Genomic DNA, 21,036 nt, shown 5'->3' with positions numbered 1-21,036 from the left:
CTTTCTAATGAGTGAATTTGTTTTATTCGTTTATTTGATTAAGTTTGCGTGCGCATTACGAGTTGGATCATTATGTAGCATTATGTATCATTATGTAGTACACAAAAACCCACAATACATTTTTTCACAATTAGCCCACTGTACTTTTTCACAATTATCCCACTGTACTGTAGCCTTCAAGAGCGAAATGAAGTATGTTTTACACGATATGATACAGAGAACCTACACAATACCATCATGAGACACTGTGCAACCTATCTTTACGCATACGATGTAGCCTACATTCACTTTGACCCGCCTCAACTGTTCGGAGCAATTTAAGATATTTAATTGTCAGTTAGATAAGAATCACAGCTGTCCGTTTTAACTTCCATCACATAGCCTACCTTTTACCAACAAAACGTGCTTCTACACCTGCATTGCTTGCTGTTTGGGGTTTTAGGCAGGGTTTCTGTACAGCACTTTGAGATATCAGCTGATGTAGGAAGGGCTATATAAATACATTTGATTTGATTTGATTTGATTGCGCAATGTGCACTTTGGCCCAATGCATTGAGAGGCGTTGGCTACTGTGAGTGTGACAGGTTGCGACAAGCTCACGCCACCAGTCTGAATAAAGCTCCGAGTTTTCATCCTGCTTATTTATTTCAGTTAATTCAGTAGGCTACAAAATAAACGAACGTGCCAACATGTATGTGCCAGGGCAGAGCACTAGTCCAACGAAGCACTGCCTTGAACTTCACCTCCGACCTGCCTAAACATACCTCCGACCTGCCTAACACTAATCATAGCCTAGATGGTCTTCCTCAGCTAGAACAACATATTTATATAGGCCTACATCACGTCCACTAGCCGATAAGAACCAAATTAATGTTGTCTATTATTCACGGAGTCATTCAACTTCACTCTAACTTTTACGCACATCAGACTGCATTGGCTTTACGCACATCCGACTGCATTGGCTTTACGCACATCAGACTGCATTGGCTTTACGCACATCCGACTGCATTGGCTTTACGCACATCAGACTGCATTGGCTTTACGCACATCCGACTGCATTGGCTTTACGCACATCCGACTGCATTGGCTTTACGCACATCAAACTGCATTGGCTTTAAGCACATCAAACTGCATTGGCTTTACGCACAGTCAAAGGAGACTCACCAAAGTTGCACTTACTTTCTCAAACTGCGCGAGAAGCATCACCGCAATCGGCATATGCAATCAGAAATCATCCCAGGTAGGAGAAATGCTGTGTGGGACCCGGTGGACAGTCCGCCAAATATCCAGCCGTCCACGGCCGTCCCTTCCTTTAAAATTGCCGCTAATACTCAGTTCATTACGCGTGCTTCGGTTGCTCTGAGTTAACCCTGAGCATATTCCAAGCACATGAGAGAAGGAGAGATTGAGAGGGAGGGGGCGGGGGGGGGAGTGAGCGAGCGAGAGAGAGAACTTTCCCATAACATCTACAGCACCAAATAGAGAGTGCACAATTGAAGCTCTGAGAGTCTGCAAGTTCTTTTTTTTGAGGGGGGGGTTACTCTTCTGTGTAAGAAAGGACGTGCTCTGAAACTCAAATACGTTCCCTCGCTCTTTTGTTGGGCACGAACTGAAGAGGCATTGTTCGTCTTTTGGCGTGGACTCTCACCCGTTCCCAGACCAGAAGTGATCGCGGTCGGTAATGAATTTGCTGCAGGCCCTCCTTGAACGCGTTATGACAAACGGAACGCATTTACAGTACTTCAGACAAAAGGGTGAAAATAATGTGGATGATACAATCCCAAACCAAGACTGAAGGTCGTCAGTAATAAAGTAAAATCTGTGGGGAAAACATTTTATAACTCCACTCAAAATGTTTTGGTCTGTACTTTAGCCTTCACCTGAGCATTTATGTTCGTTTGAATAGCCTACCCCCCCCCCTCTTCTCAAACACACACACACACACACACACACACACACACACACACACACACACACACACACACACACACACACACACACACACACACACACACACACACACACACACACACACACATTGTGATAACAGGCCCGGTACCAATGTTGTACGAATTGAACCTCTGATAATTAATTTCAGAAGATCTAGCTATAAGATGGAACAAAATGTTCTAAAATGTTATTTAGCCTATATCGTTTAACTTACACTTATATTTTACATCACCATTCAAATTGTGCAAGGACCATGTGGCATGAAGTGCTTGGGCTGCCAAATGTGTAGGCTAGCTAAACCCCACGGTAATACTGATATTGTTACTAACAAGTTTCAACAAGTAATAAAGGTAATGTAATGTATTGCAATTCGTATTATTGTTATTATTATTATCATCATCAGTTATTAGGCTATCAACATATTTATCCATGAGGTTCAAATTCCTTAAATAAATAGTTTGGAGGACATAAACATGTCTTTTTTTTGTGAAACACTAAATGTATGTCACGGAAAAGTAATTTCCTACAGCTCTCTTTCTTAGTCTTCCCTGCCTAATTGCAGGGGTATCCATTTGATTCACCCGGATTCACGTTTTGGTTTAACAGCGAGGTCACGTTCAATGACGTAGACAAGCATATCAGCTACGTGCAACCATATTTAAATACATCAAGGAAATTAGTGCATCAAAATATGCAAATCCAGCTTACCATCTAGCCGCTGCGGGAGTAATTCCCCCCACCGGTTCTTGGGTATTTGATTGCCGTTTTGAAAGCGAACATTGCCTTGTTTGTTTTTGACGAAGCTCCGAGCGTGTGTGAGCAGTGCGGATCGGAAACATGAAGTGAAGAAACCAAGGGTTCTGCCTGGGAAATCGCCTGTGCATAATGAGACGACCTGCTCTGCCATTCTCAATGCTCGACGCTGTTGGTTCCAGCGTGCGTATTCTTTTTTAACATTGATACATATGTAAAAGGTAGATTTGCATTTGCTTTACTTTTCTCTTTGCTTCGTTTTCCATGCTATTACTTTTGAATTAGGTCATGGCGATTGCAATGCGTATTTATGGACACTGATGCGCACCTACAAGCGGTAACCTATTACGAATTTCACATATCATTAAAAAATCTATTTAGAAAAGAGTGCGTTAAGAAATAGGAAATACAGAACGTTTGTTAGTTGAATAACCATGTCAAATGGTAAAATATAATCTTATAAATCTAGGAAATGTATAAACAAAGAGTTTAACTCTAGTGGTCAAACAATAGGATTCATATCTATGATAATGATGAGAATAGCTGGGTTTATTTCAACTTCAATAAACTATACTGCAAGAGATTGTGCTCGAGATTTGGTTACACTAACTAGATCTCATTTGCAGGATCTGATTAATGTTAAGTGTTACCGCACCTTACAGTAGCTATGTTTCTGTAGGCTATGTAAAGGTGGCATTTCCTATAGGTTGATGATGCGCACACAGGAGGCGTTTACGAGAGCGCGCGCGCGGCCACACAAACAACACACACACACACACACACACACACATACTGAAAGAAAGAAACGCAGACTTATTAACCTTTGTCTTTAAGTAGCTAATTGTTGTGTTTTTTGTAGACGTTATCGTTTTTTAAATCACAAACAAAGTATTCGTTTAGAATGAGTGTTTTGCTGTATAAAATCGAATCGCAACACGTTATCTAAAGTAAGTGAGACACGTTTAACTTACCCTTATATTTTACATCACCATTTAAATCTTCCTGGCAGGCTATGCACGCGCTCTCAATCAAGTCGACGCCAATTTTCCAGCCCAATTGATTGTGCGAGCCGGTTGGAGACGCTGTACTCCCTACTCGTGTAACTCTGCCTCCTCCACAAGTGAACCTTGCTCCCAAACTGCTCGTCTGATGTGTCACCCAATAGAAGTGGTCAGACGGGCACACGTAAAGATTTTTCCCTCCGAAGAGGCTGCATGCTGTCATGGACCTACAAGTAGTTTGTCTTGACAAACACACATGGGGTTGCATGCATAGGCTACAACATTCTAAGATTAGTGCACATCAATTATTGCTTTCGCCACTTTAAAACCAAACCACATTTTGCGAATTTGTAGGCTATAGTGTGACGCACTTGGACCAATATGTACACTGAGGAATGGCAGCTATATGTGACCTAGATAGGCATAAGGTGCGGTTCCAATTTCCAATCACACTAATAATACATATTTACAACTTAGTGTTGAGCTACAGGCCGAACAAGGTCTTTAGCAAGATTTAGAAAAATGAGAGCTATTTGAATTTACACATTTTTTGGAGACAAAAGCAATTAGGCTACCTATTTGTCATTTGAATTGCCACGGATAGCTGTCAAAATGGACAGCCATTGAATACGTGTGGTGGCATGTAGCCAATAGCGGCTAAGAGCGTTGGGCCAGTAGGCCTAACCGAAAAGTCGCTGGTTCGAATCCCCGAGCCGCCTAGGTGCAAAATCTGGCGATGTGCCCTTGAGCAAGGCAGTTAACATAACTGCTCCTGTAAGTCACTCTGGATAAGAGCGTCTGCTAAATGACTAAAATGTAAAATATATTCCAGTATCATATACCTAAGATGGAGGAATGTGATGATAGAGAAGAAACTGTTAACATTTAGCATATAGAAAAAATCATATAGGCCTGTATTTCAAATCTATATTTCCGAAGACAAAGCCATTATAATCTTAATGTGGTCCGTCAATCAATTATCAAATGCATAATGCATATTTCTGTCTGACACGTTAGACTTCATATTAGAAGTAGATCATGAGTAGGCTTATCTAAATCACCAGCCTTCCATATTGTGGTCAACATGGACTATCCTCATTACGTATCACAAATACACGGTCAGCCTATAGTGGTAAAGAGAGGACAATCATTTGTATCCACTCATACTATTTTCAATCGTATCCCTTCCAGCTAGAAAATATTGCCAATATTTGCTATTTCCAACTGCATTCAAATTACAGTAATGGTCAGGTGTGGCGTTTTCTATAGAGATTGCGTTGATTTTGCTGCTTGTGCTGTCAGTTTTGACCAAAACTCACCCATGCAACATAGCATTTCATCCTTGTTATTTATATTCATACAAATTATATATTTAATCTCTAGAAAGAAAGACACATCTAAAGCATTCGTTTAAAAAAAAAAAAGAATCAATCTCACCATAACGAAACTGGCTTTGATCAGAGATAAATTGGGATGCTCTGTGTGTGTGTGTGTGTGTGTGTGTGTGTGTGTGTGTGTGTGTGTGTGTGTGGTGTGTGTGTGAGAGTGTGTGTGTGTGTGTGTGAGAGAGAGAGAGAGAAAGAGAAAGAGAGATAGAAAGAGAGAGAGAAAGAGAGAGAGAGAGGGAGGTAGGTTGCGTTTGTGGGATTTGATTTGTGAGTCATAGTTTCAATGTCGCTGCAACGTTACGTAAACCAGACAAACAAACATTAATTTTGTATTATTATTATTGTTATTATTACCACAAGTATATAAACAAGTTATTATTACTTTGCTACTATTAGACCCGGGAATACTACTCTTTATCAGTATACTCAACTTTGGAATTCGACATTGATGAACAGAATATGTCCATAGCATGGACTAGAGATTATTTAGCGAATATGAATTAAGAGTTGTATCTTTGATAATGCAGTACGATAATACAGTGTTGGTGCGTGTTGAGATAGAGGTTTGGACTGAGGATGTGGATGGGGATATATGGTGTTCCTTCGCTAATAAATGGCGACATCTAGTGGTTCCTGTGGGGAAATGACGTTACACGAGTTTCTGGAGAATTTCGATCTTTTATTGTTGAGAAATTAACAAGATCATGACAGCAGAATATCATATATACCTCAACGTCGGTAAATATCGAAATAACTTATGAACGAATTAATTTGTATGGATTGACAACCACACGTATACTGATATAGTGCTCAATAACACATCCTTGTGTTTTCCCCCCTTAAATTGCAATGAGATTGCATAGCCTATATCCTCAAACTAATTATCATTCTTCTCATGTCTGACTTTGACAGGTTTACAGAGCCATAATGTTTACATTATATGTTTTTCTAAATGTATGTCTCTGTGTTTTCATATTATTGTTATCATTATTCTTATTATGCTATCCTTCGATTTAATATGCTTTGAATTACGGTCGTGTGACGCATTTTTAACATTTCAATTAATCGGAAATGGTAAATAATCTGCTTTAAATAACAACAGTTCACTTCTTTCAGCTATGCATTCAACTAGTGTAATTATTTTCTTCGATTCCTTATTCCTGTAAGATTTGAATGAGCTTAGGCTACACATAATGAATCAGCATTTGTGCAAGCAAATCCAGATATTAAACTTCAGATCCCCTTTCTCTTGTTAATCCTATGAAGAAAATGCTTATTTTAGCCCCTGACTTGAGCGGCCAGTTCACCTGCGGTGTTTGCCTATCCAACATATTGCTCTCTCTGCACCTGAGGTTGCACGCGCAGCAACCCCTGTAGCCTCAGCGAATCCGGGTCACTGCAGTTTTTATGCAACATATAAAGCATGTGCTTTCATTATCGAATTAGCCTATATGCTTTCACTCAGTCTTAAGTAATGTGAATCAAACGAGGTTACATATAAAATGTAGGAACAAACTAAATAGACTATGTAGCAATGGAATTCAAATAGGCTGAGGCCTAAAACTGTCCTTATTTTTAAAATAAAAAAACTCGATAGCCTATATATATATAAAAATACAAATAGACATGCCAATTGGGGGTGCAATTGATAACGATGGTTTCTGGTAGCAATCATTCATTTTGTGCTATGTTTTGTCAAAATATCGTTTAAGTTTAGTTCTCTGCTTCACGCTGCGCACAGTTTGCGTAATCCTTTCGCAGTGTAATGCCTTTTCCCCCGGTTTTGGTTTCACATTTCCCATTCACATCCATTTTAGATTGACTTTTTCAGGATGACAAAGACCATTCGTTCTACCAGTCAATGAATCAACCACAAGCAAAAATATGTATTTCTGAAATGTCTTGTTGATATGAAGTTTTTACAACCATTTATGGACATATGTTATTTTTTGTCATACTGATATGTAAAGGGTGGGGATAGTGTATCATTACACCGTTTTCAACCATCCCACAACCATCCTACAACCATTCTCAATATGACAAAGCACCTTCAATGAATCCAGGCATGTTTTTATTTATTTATAGACCACTCAGGCTTTTATGTGCTCTTTAGTAGAGCTCATACTCTGTGACCCATTTTTGCATTAAATTCGATGGGGGAATTACTTTCAGTCTTTCCGAAATGTGGACAATTTAACTCATATTGTCGGACTGTCTTCTTTGTTGCATTTTTTTCATTGCAAATACTCAGAATAAATGTATGTTAACTGGCAAAATGTATCATTAGGATTAATTATGTTATTTTAATGTTAAGTGAGACAAACCTTGGTTGTAAATGTCAAATAAAAGTCTGAATTCTGAGTTCCCATGAATCTCAGTGCCATAATGTTGTACAATTGGAACAAATAAAGCCAGAAAGGCCATAGCCATGTCTCATTGTCTCAATGTCATGTCGTCCATATTGTGTTATATTGTAGAACGTCAATGACGCAACACATTCATTCAGTCATTATCTGGTGACGGTTGGTAAATATGATGTCAATTATTAAATTCATGATTCTGTTTTCATATACAAAATATCTGTCTTCATATTGGATCTACCATGTTTAAGTATCAAGGTGAAGGGCATATGGAAAGAAATAGACAAACACAATGAAGTCACAGGGCCGATGGAGAGCAATGGACAAACACAATGAAGTCACACCAAAACATCGGGATAACTAAGAAATCCAGTAACTTTACTGAATTGTCTGCAAAATACAAATACCTTTCCCCAGCAGAATAAACTTTTATTTCAGGTTCCATGCTTTTTCACTACATACAGCTGAATCAAGTCCCGTGAGATACAGAGATGTGGTTTTAATTGAATAACATCGTATCTTCAAGTAGCGACAAAGGCCAGCTTATGCCGCTGAAAGCCGCTCTTGCGTTCCAAACACTAATTTCAGACCGCCACAATTTTCAGATTTATACAAGCTACATTAGATTCTACAGACTGGTAAGCATTTTTAGCTATTCACACGCACTCACTCACACACGCACACACACTCATTTATATATATATATATATATATGTATATGTATATATATATTAAACTGATACAACTAAAATAAAGAAAACCGCAAACAATGTAAAGCAATCAAAGAATCCCAAGTGAATAGTTGGGACCTTAAGCAAATACCACATGACTGTACAAGTGTATGGTTTTCCCTTTGCACTAGAAGTAGCTGATCAACAGGTTAGCTGAGGTACTGGGTGGGTCAATTAGAGGTACCAGTATATATAAGTTAATACAGAATAATGACATTACAACTGATCAACAGGTGAAGAAATACAACTGCTTTAAATCCACAACCAAAATAAAATATGAAATTAAATCAAGCATGCTCAATGTCTTTGGTTACACAATATCAAGAAACACCACCTACACCTCAGAAAACACACTACAGGTAAAAAGGGAGATTTTGTTGTTGTGTTTTTTGTAACTCAACCAGCTAAATCAACAAAAATAGGGTTAGGAAAACATGCTTTTCCATGATACACACAATGAATATACTCACAATTACAAATATTTGTTATAGGATTTGAAATGCAGTTCACAAGTAATGTCTTCTGAAAATATGAAATTAGCCAATTCCATATGTCACTATATAGTTAGCTATCACCATGTATTAAGAAGGACTTGCAATGGTACTCCAAACCTCTACCCGTTTAACATAGAGGAACATTATGAAGTCTGACCGAATTGAAATGGAAATGGGAAACCAATTGTACATTTTGAGTAAATGCTTTTATTGTTTTTTTCAATGCTTGCAATAACCATAAATGAACGTGAAAATAAAAGTTGAATAATATTACAATACAGAAATGCCACTGGCTTTGGTTTCTCCACACATATGCTGCCTGAAATATTATGTTTTAAAAAAAACGTTTGTATTGGAGAAAAAAAGAAAGGACACGGCAGGGGCTCTGCCCCTGACTACACAGACTGCATACAGTAACAACATAGTGAACTGGCATGAAATATGCACATAGAAATACCATAACACTTGAGTGACAGCAGACTAGGGAGTGAGAGGCAGAGAGATGTGGCTAGTTTCATGTATTTTTTTTTTTTTTAAACAAGTTATATTTGTCTGAAATCAACTCTTGCTTTTCCTAAACCAGCATGAACATTAGGGGGAGGGGGGCTGGGTGGAACACTGAGCTGGCCATTGGACTGAGTGGGGTCAAATACAGCACAACACCTCGTGATTAGAGACCACAGAAATACTCAACAGCTCGATCATTTGACACAAATACAAACTACCAAATAAATATTTTAATCTGGACTCATGTGGTGTCCTGCACACAAGGTTGGGTCTCATTGTGATGATTGGCAAATGATTTGTAGTGAAAACATTAAATAAAACCTTGAAAATATATAAAATAGGTGGGCCAAAGGCCCGTCAAAGTGGATGTCGGCGGGTGTTGTTGTAGAATCCTAACGATGAGGATCATGACATAGCAAAGATGGGTCACCATGGGTGATATCAAACCTTCATTTGGGATGTCACATGCCACTGGGCAAAAACTGGTTGAATCAATGTTGTTTCCACTTCATTTCAACCCAAAAATTCAAAGGGAATTTTGTATTTTTTTTCACCCTTTTGACCTAAATCGAATGACGTGTTGACATGTTTTGTTGATTTGACGTGGAATTCACATTACTTGACAACTCAACCAAATCTAAATCAAAACTATAACTTGAACTGATGTCTGTGCCCAGTGGGATGTCATCTCCTGCCTGGGCATTAACCCCCTCTTCCAATCCCCACACAGTTTCCTCAAACTTGTTGTTTGAAAGAGGTCTGTCTTTCTTAATTTACTCATAAACACAGACATGGTCAACTCTGTTTAGCTGCTTTTCAAGGTTACACTAAATATGCCTCTGAACAGCTCAAATAAAACAAAATAACAAACAACTGCACATAAGAAACTTCACTAAGAAAAAACAAACATTATTATATATATTTATATATTAGAAAGCTATACACAAGCATGTTAATTTCACAGATTTTTTTTTTAAAGAGTCTTAATTTTATCATTATTATATATAATTAGAAATACACGTTTAAAAACAAAACCTCTACAAAGAGAAAACAGTTCAGCAAAGCATGGGTTCTCAGTCTGTTCTCATGGCTTGGTTTGGACGCCCAGTAATTTCATTTCTTGTCGGACTATCCATCTCATTCATATTAGCAAAGCTATCAAAAAACACATTCTGGCTTATAGAAACTACAAAAAGCCTCAAAAATGCTTTGCATTGTATTCCTTTCATATGAAAATATAAGCAAGTGTATCGTACAATTGTTTTTTTATACTGAATATCTAATACAAGACCCATGGTTTCTTGATTACACTAACATGGCTCTTGGGTAAAAGGATGTTTCTATCTATAGGCTTCATGTTTGAGGAGGAGCTCTCTGTTTAGCATGGGTTCTCTTCCTGGTTCCTCACATCTACCAACGGGCCTGCGGTAATACCTGTACAATCCTTCAAATGTTGCATATTAGCTTTCCTTTTGTGTATGAATAATCTGTAATGTCTGGCAACTTTTGACCCCTCCCCTTTGCCATCTGACCCTCTATTTACATAAATACGTTGAACCTGCAACATGACATCATCTATCGTAACAAACATTTTGTAAGGGAGAACCGCGGAGAAAGGTAGCAATGAAACTGACTCTGTACACATGTATCGGTTGGCCAACTCAAGTGCTAGGCTGTTCACTCAGCAACATACACTCTGGGTGTTTCCTCTACTAGTAACTGATTATCACTGAGGAAAGTTATAAGTACTTTTACAAAACAGAGTACCTGACTTTTTTTTGTTTATTTGTTGATGCATATATGTGCACATAGACACACGTGTAAATTTATATGCATACATTTTTTTTCCACACACAGCACAAGTAATGCATAGTTCCCCACCAAAAATATCCCCTAACCCCATTCCAACCTACCTCCTCCACTGCTTTATAGAACTTCAATATGTATAGCACACATACTCTGCAAAAAGCAAAAAGAAACATTACAGTTAAATATAGAAAAAGGTGCCCCCCTTCCTCCAATGAGAGAGAGAGAGAGAGATAAGAGAGAGAGAGAGAGAGAGAGAGATAAGAGAGAGAGAGAGAGAGAGAGAGATAGAGATAGAGAGAGCATGGGCTCCGGAGGTGAGTGACGCGTCGCGTTGTGATATCGAGAGCGAGGGTGTCGGGGTATCATGACGTCGCAGCGTGAGCGAGGCTTGAGCGACGGCCAGCACTGGGCGTGGCTATCATGTGGCCCATCCCTCGGACAGGCGCACGCGTTTGACCGAGGGGCTCTCGCGCCCGTCCAGGGTGGGCCGGGACATTCCCAGTGGAGAGTGGAACTCGTTCCTGTGCTCGTCGCGGTCGCTGCCCTCGTGGGAGCTGCTGCAGCTACTCAGGCTGTCGACAGGGGAGCGGCCTGAGTCCTGGCGGGACGAGGGGTTCTGTTGCAGCGGGACGCCGTAGCCCCCCGGTGTGCTGCTGGTGCGATCTCTAGGAGGAGAAACAGGTTCGGACTTGATGTGCAGGCTTTGAGCAGAAGGCAGGGAGAGATTTGAATTGTGACATAAGTGATTGCTATTGCAATTTCTGTTGGAAGGAAAGGAAAACAAACACAAGGGGTTAAAGAGTACACACATACAGTATACAGGCACACAGTTTACTGGTATTTTTCCACATCCATATCTCATGTCTGGTCACAATATTTCAACATTTCACTTCTCAATATGTATCAGTATTTTCATGGTAGTTTCCCTAACAAACTTAATTTCACGATCCATCCCTCCTCTCTTTGATCTGTCTACTACCTGTGTAGAGAACCTGTAGAATAGATATTGTACATATTATTGTGTGTATCCCACTGTACTTACCCTAGCTGACTGAGGGCAGAGTGCTGCTGCATGTTCTGGAGGTGTTGCTGTTGCCATCCGCTCATGGAGCCCAGGTGGAGGGAGCTACCACTGTTAAAGCCGGACAGGGAGGATAGGTCTGCACTGCTCAGCGAGTATTCTACACACACACACACACACACACACACACACACACACACACACACACACACACACACACACACACACACACACACACACACACACACACACACACACACACACACACACACACACACACACACACACACACACACACACACAGAGAGAGAGAGAGAACCAGTCAAAACCAGTTCAAACCAGTTGGCAAAGGACATTAGTTTGGAATTATGGCTACTGAAGTGAGAAGTATAACAGTCATTTTCCTGCTGCGCCAATACAGGTGCCACTGATCACAGCGTTAGTGGGTGAGGGAGTGATGCAGTGAGGAATATAGGATGTGAGTGAACAGCACCACCTGCTGTTAGGTTAGTATAATGAAATGTGTTTTTAACGTCACATGATTAAACCATGTTTCAGGGCCACAGACTCTTGATGCATGATTTTGCATAAAAAGCTATATTTATTCAATCATGCTTATTTTCACTATGATGTTTGTGAAGTCCTGTAAAACTGCCTATCTGTGTGTATGAGTTATAAATCGTATAAAATCAATGAAAATCAAATCAATAATCAAATCTAAATGTAAATGGTGGGGTGTGTGTGTATAGGTCACTTTCTAAACTCATTGAAACTCTGCAAGTAGTAACAAACACACACATAAACATGTTTGTGACAAAGACTGTGTGTGCATGTATGCATGTACAGTATTTGTGTGTGTGTGTGTGTGTGTGTGTGTGTGTGTATGTATGTATGTATGTGTGTGTGTGTGTGTCTCTGTGTGTGTGTATGTATGTTTGCATATATGTGGGTATGTATGTATGTATGTGTGTGTGCGTCTGTGTGTGTGTGTGTGTGTCTATGTGTATAACAGGTGTAGAAGCAGTGGTACCTACCAGTACCGTATGAAGTGGACATGGCTGATGGGTAACCGCCCATTCCTTGCCCAGGTAGTGTGGGCGTTGCTACTGAAACCACAGGGGTGGCCAATGACTGTGCAGACTGGGAGTTGTTTATTCTCTGGTTCTATGAGACGGACAGAAACAGAGAGAGACGGAAAAACATGAGCGCCATCACGGCACCAGAAAAAAAAGAATAAAAAATTGGCCTTGTTTTTTTTACTCCGCAGATGCTAGAAGATTGAACAACATGCCAGCTTCATGGAAATTAATAACTTGACATGCGGCACAGCTGAACCCTGCCAACCCTATCATTTACCACCCCTTCTGAGTTCCCGTTGTCGCTATAGTAACCCTGCTGGTCTCCACGGCAACAGAAACAGCTGGGAGAGGCTCTTTATTGTGGCGGGGTGTGGTGCAGAAATGATGGCGGTTTGATGCCATATAAAATTGTTTCCATTGTTGCCTTTCATTCCCTGGTTCTGAGAGAGGGGAAACATGCATGGTAAGATGCCATGCAACGTCTCTGAATGAGACATGGAAGGGAAGGGGGAGATGACAGGGTGCAATGATTCAGAAAAAACACTAGGTGTCACCTGGAACCTGGCAAAACATCTTCAACCCCTACATGTACTGTACAACGCATGCAGCGGATTGGTTGAGGTGGAAGTTGCCCCTATGTGGACATCTGGATCATCTTACCTTCACCACCTAAAAAGTCACCACTGACCTTAGATCAGCTCTTAGGAGCAACTTTACTACACTCAGCAAACTATAATTCTCTAGTGCAGTCAGGGGTGATGTGTACATCTATTGTTAAATACATCCTCCAGCAACTTTTACAGTTGAAAAGTGATATTCCAAGTCCAAATACAGTAAAGTACACACACTAAAGGGTAAAAAAAAAAATGTTTAGAGCAAAATAGTGTTTTTTTTTAGACACAACTGCAAACTTTAAGGAGTAGGGCATTCAAGGAGTTGATCTGATGGGAATTCCCCCTTGCGTGAGGCATTAGAGAACAAAAGAAGAAAGGCCCACCCCTCCACTTGTGCTATGTCATGATTTACCTGGACCACCTATTGAGATGTGCCTTTTGTTAAGTAAATCAGGTGTTAAATGAGTTGAAAAGGAGACTGGTGTGCCACTTTAAACCATGACTGGTCTCCCTTCTGTCTAACTCAGGATGATGGATGACATCTGTGTTTGGTGATCTTTATTATTTTTGGTTGCTAATTTTTGAGTGACAGGCCCACTTACCAATAGCAGATCGACATCCTCAGACTGACGGCATTGAAGGGGAGGGCGATAAATTCCGATTAGTTTCATTGGATGGAGGAAGCGGTCGGGTGTGGCTCTATGATATATATATATAAGGATGGAACTGCTCTAGGAGTGAAGCGACTAAACAGGAGCTCATTTGAAACGGAAATGTACTATTACTACTGTACTACACTAACAGTCTATCTTGTTAAAATCCTAACCTATGACAGCACATGTATGGGACAGTTCAAGCCCCTGAAGGTCAGTTACACCCACTGAAGAACAGTTACAGCCACTGAAGTACAGTTAAAGCCACTGAAGGACAGCTACACCCACTGAAGGACAGTTACATCCCCTGAAGGACAGTTACAGCCACTGAAGGACAGTTACAGCCACTGAAGGACAGCTACACCCACTGAAGGACAGTTACATCCCCTGAAGGACAGTTACAGCCACTGAAGGACAGTTACAGCCACTGACTGAAGGACAGTTACAGCCACTGACTGAAGGACAGTTACAGCCACTGAAGGACAGTTACAGCCACTGAAGGACAGTTACAGCCACTGAAGGACAGTTACAGCCACTGAAGGACAGTTACATCCACTGAAAGACAGTTAGCCACTGAAGACAAACACTCAAAAAGATGATAGAAACACGCAGAGAGGATATCAACTGAGAAGACATACGAAAAAGACAAAGGAAAAAAGGGATAGGATCAGGACTGAGACTGGGACTAGGACTGAGAGTGGGAGTGGGACTAGGACTGGGACTAGGGGTGAAGTGATTGAGCGACTCACGATGGAGGGCATGTTGTTCTTGACTCCAGGGGGAACAAGCACCCGCAGGTCAGGCTTGCGGTTGCTGTTCATACCCAGGTTCATAGTCTGGGGAGACTTGGCCTGCATGCTCTTGTTCATGCTGCCCGGAGAGACCAGTAGACCAGGCGAGTTACGGTGGTGGTTCCCGTAGCCGTTGCCTTAAGAGGGGAGAGGGAGAGGAGAGGGAGAGGAGAGGGAGAGGGAGAGGAGAGAGAGGAGAGGGAGAGAAGAGAGGGAGAAGAGCCATTAATTATACTGTTGAAAATACCTATATTAGTGTATCCTACATATTGTAGAAGAGGGGCAGAGAGGCTACTGTCCTAGAGCCAGAGAGTGGTCACTTTCACCAAGTGATTCCAATAACTCACCCAGTGATTCCAATAACTAACCCAGTGATTCCAATAACTCACCCAGTGATTCCAATAACTCACCCAGTGATTCCAATAACTCACCCAGTGATTCCAATAACTCACCCAGTGATTCCAACTCATCCAGTGATTCCAATAACACACAATTGTTTGATGTCTTAGAGGAATGACTCTTTTACCGCTGTCACTATCATTTACCCTGCATCTAGCCAGTGAGAGTCAGTGAGATGTGTAAAAAAAAAATGAATTAGGGCCTTTGAGACCACAGAGGGACAGGGCCCATCATTTGTCCATCAGCGCTAAACACGTGTTGCCTCTTCCAGACAAAGACCCTGCCCTGGGGTAGACACCCAATCCATATTCCTCCTCCTCCGACAGACAGACTGGAAGACTGAGTTTAGCACCCACGCCACACACATACCACCCTCCCAGCAACACCCCATTAAAAACGAGAGAGTGACCTAAGAGAGCTGTTTTTTCTCTGTTTAGTTAAGTCAGGGTGTGATCGGGGGTGGGCATTCTATGTGTTTTGGTTCTATGTTTTGGCCGGGTGTGGTTTCCAATCAGAGGCAGCTGTCTATCGTTGTCTCTGATTGGAAGCCATACTTAGGTAGCCTTTTTCCCACTTGGTTTTCGTGGGTAGTTGTTTTCTGTTTCGTTTGTGTAACCTGACAGAACTGTTGGCTGTTGTTTTGTTTATTTGTCTAAGTGTTCGATTTCATTCAAATACAATATGAGCACTCAACACGCTGCGGCTTGGTCCCCTCTATACGAAGCCCGTTACAGCAGTGTGTAAGCTTTGTTTCCAACCCAATCCCGCAGCCTCTTCCTATGGGTAGAACACCGAGAGCTGTATGGATATGTCCCACTTGAAAGAGGGGCAGGAATTATACGTTAGACATAAATTAATTTCCTAATCATACTCCAGGGGAAAATGAGTCACAGATGTCTTCCTGGGCAATTTCCTCCTGCTGATCTCTGTTTCATTTGAGAACAAGGTTTATGTTGTTTGGACGAACGTGCAATTTGAACAATCTGAAAAGTAAAAGACCACTAGTGGTAAAAGAAAATGAGTCTGTCTGTCTAACAGAATTAGAAAAACGTGTGTGTGTGTGTGTGCGTGTGCGTGTGTGTGCGTGTGTACGTGTGTGTGAGTGTGTGTGTGGGTGTTTGTGCATGCATGTTTGAGTTACTATTTGCGTGCATGTCTGCATGCTTGTGTCTGTGTAAGATTGTGTTAGTATAGTGTTAGTGTGTGTGTGTGTGTGTGTGTGTCATATAGTATTTGTCTAAGTTGTGTGACTCTCAATATGATGAATTATTTATTGTGTTGGTGCATGACAGCGTACATGTGCACAGAGCATGTGTATGGATGCACGTGTGGCTTTTGTATGGGAGCCTCTCCTAGTGCCACTCCATCCAGCTGCATCATCAGCTCTGCCTGCCTCGCTCTCGCTCTCATCCTCATGGAGGGACCATTGTACTGTGGAGAGGCCCCATGTGGAGAGACATGAATGAGACCACGCTCTTGCCACTCAATCTCAATGACGCTCTCTGTACACACAGATCATTTAGTGAATCAAAACAGTTCTAGAGGTTCTAGAAAATATCAGAGAATTACATGTAAAAAAGCTGAGACTGTCCAAAACAGCTAACCAACTAAAAAACTTAAAGACAGCTACAGATGTTCAAAAACCCAAGCCCATGGAGAAGATAAGATTTATTGGTTGTGTGATTAAAAGTGGCATATCCGGTTCAAGAGCATGACCTTTCTGTGAGACAGAGGGACCTTCGGAATGGTGAAAGAGAGAGAGAGAGAGAGAGACTTGTAATGTTACTGTACAGCCAGGCTGAGAGTAAAGTGAGGAGGGGATTTCAGGCAGCCATTTTAGGACAACAGCTCTGACTCAAAATAGAGACACTGGCTATAGCACAGAAGATGGGCTTTATTACCTAAGGCAGGCAATGGACAGGTGATAAGGATGCCAAAGGTTCTCTAAAGCTGCCAGTGACTTAGGTTGAGCTGAACTGAAGACACTTGGAGCTGCTAGCAACATGGCTACAGAGAGGCTAATGCAGTAGCTAGCATCTGACTACAGACACTGTACAGCAGCTCTGTGAGTCTGATACATGATCATCACTGACACTGACAGTCAAACTGGAAGCGAGCGTTTTGAGGAAGTACCGAAATGAACAGTCGTTGCCCAGATAAGAATCAGCGTCTCTGCTGTATAAAAATATATCACATCTGAAGTGGATATATAAAGGTATTTCTGTATGTAGATTAGGCCTGGGGCCTTGCTTGGGCTGAGGGATGCCAAACTGTTGCAGTACGCTAACACACTGGCTGCCTATTGGGCCTCACACACAGACACACAGAAGGCTGGTGTGGTTCAACTCATCTATAGTTAACTGTTACTGAACAATTTCTGATGTCCTGTCGTGGTCTAATGGGTGAGCTCCGTTTCCACTTTCCATATGCAGGCTCTTCCGTTGAGGTTGGGTCTAACATACATTCAAATCTGAATCCACCATCTGAAGTAACGTGTGTCACGCTATCTAGCTAACTAACAGCTTCCACTGTATCTACGTAGGCTACGGACACAAATACAGGAACCATTTAGCTATTTTTTGTAAGAATACTGTAGGTCTTGTGTCTTCGTCTCAATGCGCTTGTTTTGGAAGACCCTGCAAACCAGCATAGACCAGCATACATTTCAAGGTAGTCCATGCTGGTAATTGCTGGTACATGTTGGTCTATGCTGGTCGGTGCTGGTTGGATGCTGGTCAAGCTGGTCTGACCAGCATGGTGGTTACCGTCCTTCACTGTGTTTTGGACACTGGTAATCAAATCAAATGAAATCAAGAGTAAAAAAATAATACAATAACTAGTGATCAGCCTTTGCTGTGTTTTGGACACTGGTGACCAGCCTTCACTGGACACATACAAGTTTAGGCTGGTCTATGCTGGTCCAGCATGGTCCAGCTGGTCAAGCTGGTCTGACCACAGCCATTATTATTATATTTCCCAGCAGGCTCTATTGCAGTTGAATTTTAGAATTGTTTGTTTCAATACCTTTTTTTGTTTCTTATGTTTTTGCATGTACATAGGTTTATTAATTAAACTTATGCTACACAAAGATAAGCAACATACATTTTTCTAAACTAATCCAATCTGTTAGTTGGACTGAAACGATTGTTCCAGTTTAGATGGTTAAGGTAGTATCATTTATTCATCTTTCTAACCCTGGCAGTCATTCTGAATGCATGTTGTGAGAAAACTAAAGTTCCCATTGTTGGATATCCCCACCCTGGCAGGATTTCAATAGTAAATAAACATCACTCTGCAAGCCAGCATGATATGACTTGAAGTCTGGTCACCAGAAAAAACACAGCGAAGGCTGGTCACCATGAAAACACAGCGAAGGCTGGTCACCACGAAAACACAGCGAAGGCTGGTCACCATGAAAACACAGCGAAGGCTGGTCACCAGAAAAAACACAGGGAAGGCTGGTCACCATGAAAACACAGCGAAGGCTGGTCACCAGAAAAAACACAGGGAAGGCTGGTCACCATGAAAACACAGCGAAGGCTGGTCACCAGAAAAAACACAGGGAAGGCTGGTCACCAGAAAAAACACAGGGAAGGCTGGTCACCATGAAAACACAGGGAAGGCTGGTCACCAGAAAAAACACAGGGAAGGCTGGTCACCATGAAAACACAGCGAAGGCTGGTCACCAGAAAAAACACAGGGAAGGCTGGTCACCAGAAAAAAACACAGGGAAGGCTGGTCACCATGAAAACACAGGGAAGGCTGGTCACCACGAAAACACAGCGAAGTCTGGTCACCATGAAAACACAGCGAAGGCTGGTCACCAGAAAAAAACACAGCGAAGGCTGGTCACCAGAAAAAAACACAGCGAAGGCTGGTCACCACGAAAACACAGCGAAGTCTGGTCACCATGAAAACACAGCGAAGGCTGGTCACCACGAAAACACAGGGAAGGCTGGTCACCAGAAAAAAACACAGGGAAGGCTGGTCACCAGAAAAAAACACAGCGAAGGCTGGTCACCAGAAAAAAACACAGCGAAGGCTGGTCACCAGAAAAAAACACAGCGAAGGCTGGTCACCAGAAAAAAACACAGCGAAGGCTGGTCACCAGAAAAAAACACAGCGAAGGCTGGTCACCAGAAAAAAACACAGCGAAGGCTGGTCACCACGAAAACACAGCGAAGGCTGGTCACCACGAAAACACAGCGAAGGATGGTCACCATGAAAACACAGCGAAGGCTGGTCACCAGAAAAAAACACAGCGAAGGCTGGTCACCATGAAAAAACACAGCGAAGGCTGGTCACCACGAAAACACAGCGAAGGCTGGTCACCAGAAAAAACACAGCGAAGGATGGTCACCATGAAAACACAGCGAAGGCTGGTCACCAGAAAAAACACAGCGAAGGCTGGTCACCAGAAAAAACATAGCGAAGGCTGGTCACCAGCAAAAACAGGACGAAGGAACCACAAAAACACAGCGAAGGCTGGTCACCAGAAAAAACACAGCGAAGGCTGGTCACCATGAAAAAGGAGGAAGGAACCACGAAAACACAACGAAGGCTGGTCACCAGCAAAACCAGCAGCTATGCTGGTCTATGCTGGTCTATGCTGGTCTATGCTGGTCTATGCTGGTCTATGCTGGTCTATGTTGGTCTATGCTGGTCTATGCTGGTCTTTTCAGCAGGGGGAAAGGACAGAGTGGATCAATGCATCTCTAGAGCTGTTCCAGGTGTGTGTGTGTGTGTGTGTGTGTGTGTGTGTGTGTGTGTGTGTGTGTGTGTGTGTGTGTGTGTGTGTGACCTGTGGAGACGTGTGAGTGATTGAGGAGAGAGGTGACAGGAGCTGGTTAATTCTCCTACGCAGTGAAGCAAGCAGGCAGCAGAGCAGAGATCAGAACGCTGCTGACAGCTACATAAATACACAAATAGAGGTAGGAGGTGTTCACAAGCTGGGACTGGGACACCCTTCATCAGCCTGCTCTCTCTCTCTCTCTCTGTCTTTCTCTCTCTCCTTCTCTCCATCTAACTAACTCGCTTTCCTTAGCTAGCGAAGGGGTTGACAGACAAGACACTCACATAGAGATGCGAAAACACAACCACACATATAGACATGCGCACGCGCACACACACACATACACGACACACACACACGACACGTACAGCCCTGCCACAACGGTTCTACAGTAAGGACGTGACAACTCGACCTTCCAGTATCAAACTGGATCATGTGTCACTTATCAATCAAATCTGTCTAGCAATGCTGGCAGCCGTGGCATGAGTGGCACATGGGGCTGTGTGTGTGTATGTCTGGACAAGGGACATTTCACAAGAAAATAAAATGTCTGCAGCAGCGAACACCAGGCTGAAGCACTCACCACTGACAGACAGCTTATCAAAAGAGAAGTGAAAAAATGACGTCAGCGGCCAGCCACCTCACATTGAGTCACAGACAACCCACTGGGCACAGGCGTCAGTTCAATGTCTAG

At 42.0% G+C, this 21,036-nt stretch overlaps 1 protein-coding gene across 16 annotated transcripts in view; it reads right to left on the bottom strand.

Moving 5' to 3' along the window:
* Positions 1-7,860: 7,860 nt before the first annotated feature.
* The window catches only part of LOC100500787 (myocyte-specific enhancer factor 2C), a 102,005-nt gene continuing 88,829 nt past the window's right edge, over positions 7,861-21,036 (bottom strand). For 8 of the 16 annotated variants that reach the window (XM_014172372.2, XM_014172371.2, XM_045706762.1 and 5 more), the window contains 5 exons: positions 15,110-15,288; positions 14,310-14,333; positions 13,049-13,178; positions 12,036-12,174; positions 7,861-11,754 (listed from right to left, as the gene is read on the bottom strand). In XM_014172372.2, the coding sequence (XP_014027847.1) occupies positions 11,412-11,754; positions 12,036-12,174; positions 13,049-13,178; positions 14,310-14,333; positions 15,110-15,288 (815 nt within the window). In that variant the 3' untranslated portion in view covers positions 7,861-11,411. Of the gene's footprint in view, positions 11,755-12,031; positions 12,175-13,048; positions 13,179-14,309; positions 14,334-15,109; positions 15,289-21,036 lie in introns of those variants that run through there. The other 8 variants (XM_045706771.1, XM_045706767.1, XM_045706769.1 and 5 more) reach the window with 4 other exon arrangements.

This window comes from Salmo salar, chromosome ssa24, assembly GCF_905237065.1.
Source record: "Salmo salar chromosome ssa24, Ssal_v3.1, whole genome shotgun sequence".
Classification (NCBI taxonomy): Eukaryota; Metazoa; Chordata; class Actinopteri; order Salmoniformes; family Salmonidae; genus Salmo; species Salmo salar.
Note: the sequence above shows the minus strand (reverse complement) of the source record. Positions and strands in the feature narration are given on the sequence as shown.